Source organism: Zingiber officinale, chromosome 6B (assembly GCF_018446385.1).
Source record: "Zingiber officinale cultivar Zhangliang chromosome 6B, Zo_v1.1, whole genome shotgun sequence".
NCBI classification, from domain to species: Eukaryota; Viridiplantae; Streptophyta; class Magnoliopsida; order Zingiberales; family Zingiberaceae; genus Zingiber; species Zingiber officinale.
The window spans coordinates 15,334,502-15,345,292 of NC_055996.1; the positions used below are offsets into that span (position 1 = coordinate 15,334,502).

The 10,791-nt window shown below is 45.0% G+C and overlaps 3 protein-coding genes across 3 annotated transcripts; 2 read left to right on the forward strand and 1 right to left on the reverse strand.

Moving 5' to 3' along the window:
* Window positions 1-2,270: 2,270 nt before the first annotated feature.
* On the reverse strand, window positions 2,271-3,791 carry LOC121992081 (L-lactate dehydrogenase A-like). Its single transcript, XM_042546220.1, has 2 exons — window positions 3,058-3,791; window positions 2,271-2,872 (listed from the first exon to the last, which is right to left on the reverse strand). Exons 1-2 carry the CDS (start codon window positions 3,661-3,663, stop codon window positions 2,414-2,416), a joined length of 1,065 nt encoding a protein of 354 aa, XP_042402154.1. The 5' UTR covers window positions 3,664-3,791; the 3' UTR covers window positions 2,271-2,413.
* A 3,640-nt stretch (window positions 3,792-7,431) lies between these two features.
* On the forward strand, window positions 7,432-8,709 carry LOC121992082 (L-lactate dehydrogenase B-like). The gene is made up of 2 exons (XM_042546221.1): window positions 7,432-8,091; window positions 8,186-8,709. Exons 1-2 carry the CDS (start codon window positions 7,486-7,488, stop codon window positions 8,642-8,644), a joined length of 1,065 nt encoding a protein of 354 aa, XP_042402155.1. The 5' UTR covers window positions 7,432-7,485; the 3' UTR covers window positions 8,645-8,709.
* Window positions 8,710-8,872: 163 nt separating this feature from the next.
* Window positions 8,873-10,251, forward strand: LOC121990792 (protein ROH1-like). Its single transcript, XM_042544861.1, has one exon. The coding sequence runs from the start codon at window positions 8,929-8,931 to the stop codon at window positions 10,045-10,047; it is 1,119 nt and encodes a 372-aa protein (XP_042400795.1). The 5' UTR covers window positions 8,873-8,928; the 3' UTR covers window positions 10,048-10,251.
* Window positions 10,252-10,791: the final 540 nt, after the last annotated feature.

Consider the following 10,791-nt stretch of genomic DNA (forward strand, 5'->3'; position numbering starts at 1 on the left):
CCAGCAAGTTCAATTCTATTCTCTTTTACATTTAATACCAAACCCCCATTTCATATCCAAAAAACCCAAAAAGATGTGTTCCAAATCCGAAGCAACACGATGCTAGCATAATCCTCGGAAAATTCGACTCGGGCCTTATACGAAAACATTGCTTTGTGTAGTTGTGGGTTTTCGATCTGAACATTAATTTGGGAGTTAATTTGTGACATCAATTTTGATAGCTACAATTGGTCCACCCTGCCAAATCATTTAAGCGGGTTGGGTTAGAATTTTATCAACCCAAGCCCACCACGAGCCAACTCGCCTAGACCCGCGTGGATTAGCCCGCGATGGGCTTGGGTTGACCCGCAGGTTGAGAAACATATACAAGCCAACTTTTATGTCAATTTTTTATTTTTCTTTGTTATAATTTTAAAATAAAAATAATATTTTTTGTCAAACATAAGTACTCATTTGTATTCATTTACATTTAAAATATTTATTTCTGGAGACATTTGATTATGAAACATTTCCAAAGAAAAATATTGAAGATATAAAACTTTTTTTAAAAAGTTTTGATGAGCCTGTGGGTTGACCTGTCTAACCCGCAATCTGCCTTGGATTGGGTTGGATTAGAGATTTCCTAAACTACCAAGATGACGGGTCGGCTTGGCCCACCCTACCAAATGGTTGGCCCACCACGGGCCGTCCCGCCCCGCCACGGATGAGCCAGTCTAATAACTCTATCTAACAGTGGGATTCAAGTTTACACGGTATACTTAGAAATTTCAAATAGTCTTGTAAATTTATTTTCAACTCTAACTAAGTTATGACTTAAACAAAATGATGTTGTTGTGTCTGGAAATTAAAATTCGATAGGGTGTGTTGTTCATTAAAATTTATTAGGTACACTGTTCCGTGCCAACTAGCATGCTACAAGAGCTTCATCAGTAGTAGTTAGAACTAAGTTTTAGCACCATATTTATCTTCTCCTCGCTCAACCCTTCCTAGCGATTACGAATTTGTAAAATTCCAAATACCCTAGATCCATCGGTGGATTTAGATCAAACCCCACTAATAGACCTAGACAACTCCGATTGCATCTATTTCAAGTCTTGTGAGTTGCTAATTTTGCAAGGATTCTAACAGTGCTATCCATTACTTTTTTAAAGCTCTCCATAGGTGCTCTAACGTTATGATCAATTTCAGCTTGATTTTGGCTATGATATGATCTCCTATCAAGTTCAACGTGGGCCTAATACGTTGGGATCTTGACCTCTTTTTTATTGATCACAACCTAGTTTTTGATCTCGATATCTAAAACTTCATACTATATCTCTATTATGTAAATTAAAAATTTGCTAGCGATTGTGATTTATTTTTTTTTAGAAATTCAAATATACTAGATCTCACAGTGGGATTCGAGTTTATATGGTGCATTTAGAAATTTTAAAAAGTCTTGTAAATTTGATTTAAACTCTAATTAAGTTGTTCTATAAATCTGCCCCACACATCCATTGACATAATAAATACGATTTTTGTAATCACCTTTTGATACAAAAGTGTACAATATTTTTTTTTACACTACAAACAAATTTTACAATGGCAATTTGATATGTACATCACTAAATCTTTATCTGTCTTCTTCTATCAATTTACTCTTGTTTGAAATTTGTCCTTCAACAATGTTGTTCTTGAACACTATTATTCTTTGAAGTCGTCTCTTGAAACCTTTACGACAATACACCCGCTCTAATTACTCTTTTGCAATTCCGTCAAACTACTAGAGGAGGTATGCTAAGCGAAAGAGGTTCGTGATAATATCGTGTTTATAGGAGCAAGAAGAGGTATGGATATAGAGATGGTGAGAACATATGCATCTGAACCAAAAAAATATTTTCAAATAAAAATATGATTCAAAAAAATGGGATAGGGAAAACGGAGGTTAGATACGAATATCATACATTTGACTCCGCAAACTATAATGTGCCTTTTGATAGATTCAGAATTTAGCATGCATCGTTTGCTAAAATTAATAATTTTTAATCTTGTTAAAATTATTATAGCAAGCGGCAAAAAAAAAAAAAAAACGCTGGTTCCAGCGCCCGCTGATCTGTCCTAGGATTAACAGAGGAAATAAGTCAAAAGAAAGCAAATGGATGTAGGGGTAAATTATATGGGGTGCAAAAATTTACACCCCACTGATCCTGAAATTCAATCCCTTACCTCAAGCCCAAGTGACAAATCTCCGACTACCTACCATCTCATAATACCTCTTAGGCTTGTTGAAATTATTGCAGATAAAACGAAGATAGATATTAAACAAAAATGTCCACAAAATCCTTGCTTAAGCAGCATACACACAGCATTTCCGCAGAAGATACAATTCCACGGTTATTAGATAGGAAATAGCAGTTATCCTCCATTCGATCGATCACACGTCGAGCTTCTGCTGGAGCTCCCATAGGGTGGCGGCGGAATGGCGGAGACGGGCGGCCTCCTCGTCGGTGAGGTGGACGTTGGCGACGGTGAGGACGCCGGAGCGGCCGAGCTGGGCGGGGAGGCTGAGGAAGACCTTGCGATCGGAGGGGATGCCGTAGAAGCCGGCGGCGAGGAGGGAGATGGGGTGGATGCGGTGCTGGTCGCGGAGGAGGGAGCGGGCGAGGCTGGCGACGGAGTAGCCGATGGCCCAGGAGGTGTAGCCCTTGAGACGGATCACCTCGTACGCGCTGTCCACCACCGCCTTCCGGATCCGCTCCAACACCCCCTGTTCCATCACCACCGCCGCCTTGTTGTCGTCGCTCGCAAGCTGGCCCAGCACCGGCACGCCGCCCACGCTGATGCTCGACCACAGCGCCACTGAGCTGTCGCCGTGCTCCCCCACCATGTACGCCTGCAAAACAAATCTCCTCTGTTATTTTTCAAGATTGGGCTCCGATGAAAAATCCGTAGTGTGTTGCAAAAACAAAAATTATTTGTTAAACCTCTCGATTCAACGGATCGAAATCAAATCATTTTAAATGGGAAAAAAAAAAGAAAACTTAAGGAAGGAGATCGATCAGAGTTTGGTTCACGAACCTGCACGTCTTGGGCGTTGACCTCAAGGTGATCGGCGAGGAGGAAGCGGAAGCGCGAGGAGTCGAGGTTGGTCCCCGATCCGATGACCCTATTGGGCGGGAACCCCGACAGCTTCCACGCGATGTACGTCAGCACGTCCACCGGGTTGGACACGACTAGAAGCAAGGCCGACGGCGAGTGCCTCGCCAGCGGCGGCACGATCTCCTTGAACAGGGTCAGGTTGCGCTGCAGGAGGTCGATCCGCGTCTCCCCGGGGATCTGGCGGGCTCCTGCGGTGATGATGCAGAGATCGGAGTCGGCGGTGACGTCGTAGTCTGTGGATGCGAGGATGCGAGTGCGGGGGAGGAAGGCCGCGGCGTGCTGCAGGTCGAGCATCTCGCCGCGGAGCTTGTCGGGCTTAGCGTCGACGAGGGCGAGCTCATCAGTGAGGTCCTGGGTGAGGATGGTCTGGGCGATGGCCATTCCGACGTTTCCGGCGCCGATGACGGAGATCTTGGTGCGGCGGCTGGTGGGGGAGGGCGGCGCCGCCTGGTGGATGGGGCGGAAGAGAGCGCGGTGGACGTCGTCGGCGAAGCCGAGCTCGGAGAGCGAAGAGACCTTCTGCATGGTCTGTGGCACCAGATCGGATCGGATGCTTTCGATTGGCGACGGCAGACGAAATGGGGGAAAGGGGGAAGCTGCGGACCAACAAAACCCTTCCAAGTCTGCGTCTCTCTTCAGCTTATTTGTTCGGTACATATACAGAGAGAGACTCGGATTCCATAGTTAAATCAAAAACAACATATTGCACGGTATTGAAGACCAGTTGAATAGTTAGGGTTTTTAGGGTTGGCAAAATGAGTTTAAATTAGACTTTGTTATGTTTTTTTTACGTCTTTAAATGTGTAGGGCCTCAGAAGAACATATGCCGATAGTTCAAGATCCGATGGAATATGGTGAAAAGTAGTATGGGATACTCAAAGATTGAAAAAGGAGGAGAAGTATTGGAGCCGAAAAGACCTTGGTATAAGATGCAAAGCAAGTGAGATGGATAACACGTGAAAGGATCGACGGATTTGTTACATCCGAGAGATGAGAAGCTGTGGAAGAATATTCTGGTAAAGTAAGAAGGATGTCATAATGAGTGAGCATCCGAGGGACGTAAACCAGTGGAAGCATACGTAAGGTAAATAGGCAAGATAAGAGTTGAGTGGATTGTAATCATATGAGGATAGACTCAACTCTAAATGGACTTAGAAAATTCAAGCGACTGAAAAAGAATTTTCGGTCAACCGGACCATCCGTTTCAGTATACCAAAGTACAAGATAAATGTTATATGTTATATGCTTGTAGGTTATTGATAGTAGGGATAATCGCGGATCGGGTTGATTCGGTTATTAGAGTAAAAAACTATCTGATCCTATTAGATCAGATAATACAATATCATGACCTACATCCGGTCCTATATCTGACGGATTGTCAGTTATTTGGATATCCGACACTATATCTAATGAAATATAAAATATAAATATAAAACAACAAAAAGGATAAAATATTAAAATGATAATAGACATTATTCATTACACGTTGTAGCAGCTAATCGCTAGTAGCTACTACAACGTGTAGCAGCTTATCAACAGTAACTACTATAACATGTAGCAACTTATCGACAGTAGTTGCTACAAGTAAAGGTGATCACGGATCGGGTTGGTTCGGTTATTGGGATAAAAAATTATCCGGTCCTACTAGATCGGATAATGTAATATCAGGGCCCTACATTCGGCCCTATATTCGGCGGATTTTTTTTCGGTTCGGTTTGGGTTGGTATAAGCGAGTTGATCGGTTTGACGGATTGACTGCTCACTCTGAATTGATAGAGATTGGATCGATCGACCGAAGACTATGATCAGACAACCGGAAGCTATGTAGAAGAGAAGATCCAAGGTAAGCAGGATCAGACAACTAAACAAACAGGAACGAGACTAAACAAGTAGAGTCAGGTGATCGATACTTGGAGGCTGATCATCGGGTGATCTGTATTCAAGATCCAACTAAAATACACGTGGCAGCAGATCCAGAGAAGCAGATCAAGTTTCCATCAACTGGTAAGTTATTGAGTCGATTGAAAGAACACCACGTCAGCAAAGGGATAAACAAGGATTGTCGAGCAAATGGGTACTATCTACCACATCATTAGTTTTCGGTCGACTGAATAATCTTTTCACTCAATTGAATGTGCCACATCAGTAGCTTGAGCAGATTCTATAAAAAGGAGACGAGGAGCTCAGTTACTAAATACACATCCATAAACATAACTACTTCCTACCTTTCTTTTATATTACACTCAAAGTTGTAAGAGATTTCTCTTTCTTTGACATGTTACTAAAGAGGAGAAGGTTACTGGACAAGTGCCAAACTATGCATAAGGACTTAGACGTAGTACCTTGGGACTTGTGAATCAAGTAAACAGCTCTTTTCTTTTTTTTAATGTTTGCTTTTATATTTGTTTAATGTGTCCCTCTAAGCCATTAGCAAGGGGAATCTATTTTTTAATTATAGGTATACTATCATCTCTCTACTTTAGTGATCTAAATCGCTTCGGCAGCACCAACAACCCCGCTCATTCCAACCCTGGCCCATAGAACATGAGAAATTATACCCTGTTTTGTTATTCCCTTGGTTTTGCGGTGGTGGTTAGGGCCAAGGTTTAAGATCCTGAGAAAGCAAAAACCTTTAAATTAGAGAAAGGAACCAATAGAATAAGCAATAGAAATAAAGGTTTTGGACTATGAGCTCAGATGATCAATCAATGGAACTATATAGCTGTTTTGTATCGCTTGTTTAGAGAGTAGTGGTTTTACAAAGTTCCAGGCTTTTCAGCTTCCAGTGCTTGTGAGAGGTCAAGGGAATTGTAAGCTGTCATGACTTGTTAAAGAGTGGTTTTGTTTCTAATTTCCAGGCTTTAATTTCTTGTTACATTAATCATGAGCTTAGAGTACTTGAAGAACACCGAATCTATGGGATTTCTTGTGTCTCTGGTTTAATCTATTGGCGGACTCCGGTTTGGTTGCTTTCGGATTAAATAAAATAAAAAAATATATACCCTTTATTTTTTTAATGCTTGAGCTGTGCAACAACTCAAATGTATTGATTTTCAAAATATTTATTACATATTTAAATATTACTCACGTGCAATACTTTATATATAAATTTATTTTGTTAAGCATTATTTTTCCTAAATATAAAATTTAATTTAAATTTTAGATCAGGTAATCATTTCTTAAATTTAAATTTCATAAATAGTATTTTTCTAAATTTAAGGAATCAAATACACTCTTTAAATATTAATAAAGATAATTAAAAATTTTAAAGTAATTGATATACTGTGTAGTAAAAAATAATTATCAAAATTTAATAAAATAAATTATTTATAGAAAATTATATCTACATTAAATTTCAATAAATATTTTCAATTACTTTAACTAAATGCATATGCGACTATTTTTATAATTTTATTTCATAATTTATATTTTAAAAAGCAATTTTAATCACACGTTGGCAATTTATTTTTATGAATCTCGCCCGGTCAAAAACACATGGTTGACTTAGTGTTTTCTAGAATTTGACCCGAAAAGAAATCTACTAAAACGACAATTTTAATGGAAGATATTAGGAAAAAAGAACCCTTGATACATCAAAACAAGTATATTGTTCAAATATCATAAATGGCTGCGACGTGTTTCCGTACAAGCATCGACGTGGTCACGTCAGAGTAGTCCAACTCTTTGTAAAAAATGAAAAAAAAATCCTTTATTTTTATCCTAAAAATATTAAGATATCATCTCACCAAACTGTGAAACAATTTCAATTAAATTATATTTATTATAATAATACTCTCCTCTATATATATATATATATATATATATATATATATATATATATATATATATATATAAATAAAAATAAAAATAAAGATGCACCACCAGAGCTCCACGTTGCCACGCGCTGTTGGGTAAGCACGCGGGTATGTTTTGTACGTATGAATTATCTTGGATATTTGGGATCCAAGGCAGGATCTAATGAGTTAGTAGCGCAAATATAGGAAAGAAAGTCAACCCAAAAAGTATCTACTATCAGAACAAAAGCTTGGAACGCTTTACGACCAGTCGCGTCGAGGCGTGTCAATGAACCGGACGGTGTGCATGTGTTTCTTGGAAGACAAGTCAATCCAAAGAAACATCCGAGCAGCTGCATCTATGACGGCGAATAAAGAAGAAGAAGATTCTTTTAAGAAATTTATTCCTCCTTTTGGAAATATCTAATTATAGTTTTAATTAAAATGGTAGATCTCTGTCTATATAAGAACCGCCAAATCTAGCAGAAAGATCACAGAAACCAATTCACAAATTCTCCAAATTGAATTTTTTTTTTCAAAGCTATTTACAGCCATGGAGAAAGTCTCATCGCTGTCGGAGCTCGGCCTGGCGACTGACATCCACCGTTCCCTGTTCCGCCCCATCCACCAAGCGGCGCCGCCCTCCCCCACCAAGCGGCGCACCAAGATCTCCGTCGTGGGAGCTGGTAATGTCGGCATGGCGATCGCTCAGACCATCCTCACCCAGGACCTCGCCGACGAGCTCGCGCTCGTCGACGCGAAGCCCGACCTTCTCCGCGGCGAGATGCTGGACCTGCAGCACGCCGCCGCCTTCCTCCCCCGCACCCGCATCCTCGCCTCCACCGACTACGCCGTCACCGCCGACTCCGACCTCTGCATCGTCACGGCCGGGGCCCGGCAGGTGCCGGGCGAGACGCGGCTCGACCTGCTTCACCGCAACGTGGCGCTCTTCAAGCTGATCGTGCCGCCTCTGGCGAGGCACTCGCCGGCGGCGCTGCTTCTGGTGGTGTCGAACCCGGTGGACGTGCTGACGTACATCACGTGGAAGCTGTCGGGGTTCCCGCCCAACCGGGTTATCGGATCGGGTACCAACCTCGATTCCTCTCGCTTCCGCTTCCTCCTCGCCGACCACCTCGAAGTCAACGCTCAAGACGTGCAGGTACACCCGCCAAACTTTGACTGTTTCGGTCAGATCCGACCATCCATTATAACAAGGACTTACGAGCCGTTGGATGGATGAATGGTGATTGCAGGCGTACATGGTGGGGGAGCACGGCGACAGCTCGGTGGCGCTGTGGTCGAGCATCAGCGTCGGCGGCGTTCCGGTGCTGGACCAGCTTGCGAGCGACGACAACAATGCGGCGGTGGTGATGGAGCAGGAAGTGCTGGAGCGGATCCGGAAGGCGGTGGTGGACAGCGCGTACGAGGTGATCCGGCTCAAGGGCTACACCTCCTGGGCCATCGGCTACTCCGTCGCCAGCCTCGCCCGCTCCCTCCTCCGCGACCAGCACCGCATCCACCCCGTCTCCCTCCTCGCCGCCGGCTTCTACGGCATCCCCCGCGACCGCCAGGTCTTCCTCAGCCTTCCCGCCCAGATCGGCCGCTCCGGCGTCCTCACCGTTGCCAATCTCCATCTCACCGACGAGGAGGCCGCCTGCCTCCAGCGCTCCGCCGAGACGCTCTGGGAGCTCCAGCAGAAGCTCGAACTTTGAGGAACTCAAATAATCCCCCAAGAAATTATCTTGTTTAACGTCCTATTAAAAAAATCGTTATAATATATCGTAGGTAATTAGTATTAATACGATAGTCCCGGAGTTGTTCCGCCATTGATGCGGTATCGGATGGTCAAGCAAAAATATCAAACCAGGGTTTGACCGTAATTTGGAGGAATTTTGACTTCCATAAGTGAAATTTCATATAAAGAAAAAAAATTGAGTGGTCAAATTGCGACTTGCATTAGCCGATTTGGTTCGACTTTTGCGGGCGGAGGAAACCGATGGAGAAGAAAGGCGGCGCCGAAAGCTGCCCCCCGCCATTCATCGCCGGTGATTTCCTCAGAGTTCGCCGCGCCCGTGTGGTGTCCATGGAGCAGCGCAAGGAGCAGGACTTCGACCGCTTTCACTCCCACGTCGACGACCGCCTCCTCGCCCTCTTGCCCACCGCCGATTCCTCCCACGGTCTCTTCTCCCTGACCTTCCTCCGTAGGCTCCTCGACGCCTTCCTCTCCTGCGACGACGAGTTCCGCTGCCTCCTCCTCGCCCGCGGCTTTGGCGGCCTCCTCTCAAGGCCGGACGCCGATCGCGCGGTCGCCGACCTACTTGATCGAACCGTCAAGTCGCTCGACGTCTGCAGGGCTGCCTCCTTAGCCCTCGACTCGATTCGCCACTTCCATCGGCTCGCCGACACCGCCGCCTCGGCGGCCATTCCCGGCCAGGGCGGCCGTGTCTGCCGGGCCATCGCTAAGTTGCTTGCCTCTTTCCTCAATTCCGCAGCTGCGAGATCCGAGGGGTCGTCCGGATCCTCAGGCCGATCGAGCCGCAGCGGCCATTTGCGGACGCTGGGACGCAGAAGCTACTTCTCCGGCGGGAATACGCCGCCTGTGCCCGCCAATCTGATCGTCCCTAGGGGCAGCCCGGCCGGCGGCGAGGAGATCGCCTTCGCGGTCTACGCGATGAGCTCCGTGCTGGCCTTCACTATGTGGGCCCTGGCGGCGGCCCTTGTGTGCCAGGATGGGGGCGGAACGTTGCCGTCGAGTCCGGTGTCGCCTCGGCAGCATCTGCCTTGGGCGGGGACGATGGTCCTGCTGCAGGACCGCATGTCGGAGGAGTGGCGGAGCAGAAAGGGGGATTTCGTGCAGCTGGCGGAGATGCAGGCTCTCCAACGGTGCGCGAAGGGGCTAATGGAGGCGGTGAGGGAGGGCGGAAGGCCTCGGGCAGAGGACGTGGCTGAGATGGCGATGAAGCTGGCGGAGGCGTGTCGGAGGTTGGAGAAGGCGCTGGCGCCGCTGGAGAGGCAGGTGAGGGAGGTGTTCCACCGCGTGGTGGGCAGCCGGGCGGAGGTGCTCCGCTGCATGGATCAGAACAAGCGCGCTGCGGCGCCTCCAATTCCCCCTTAAGCTGGATCGTTCTGTAGCTGCTGGATTGCTTTCCTCTTTTAGTGTGAAAATTTGGAATTTTCCCATGCTGTTAATTATTGGGAGCAATTTTTTTTCGGCAATTTATAAGGACTAGATTTCTAAATTGATCAAAATAGGTACACTATTTTGATATGTACTAAAGCACATATGCTGTAATCAAAGTAGAAAAAAAATAATAGATGGTGCAGAGGTCAAAGTTAAAATCATAAAAGGTTCAGATCCATGAAGTAAATCAATTCGATAGAGCGGCGGTATCATCTGGTTAGTCCAGATCTCGTCTGAACGGCCATTCTTTAAGAGCTCGTGACTAAGGTTAATAGTCAAGCAATAATTCCTCGGACCATTGCCCTCGAGCGGGAGACATATCCAGTCGGACAAAGGATAGCCTTCCGACAATAGTACAGTCGGACGAAATGTAGGACAATAACTCTGCTCATTAAGTCCGGGCAGGAACTACTCGGCCGGTCAACTACGTATGGACCCACCATTTATCTTGTCATATTCTTTTGGAAGTTGGTGCCGCTGACAGCAGAGCATGCCTAGTAGACATATCGTACTTTAAAAACTTTTAGACTATCATATTAGAGAGTTGAATATTGCTTAAGGAATAATGTTAAAGATACTTTTTGACTTGTTTTTTTTTAGGATGTCTAGGAAAATGTGCATATGCTTTGAGATGGATGCACGAACACTATAGTAATACTATTAATCCTGCCCGGAATC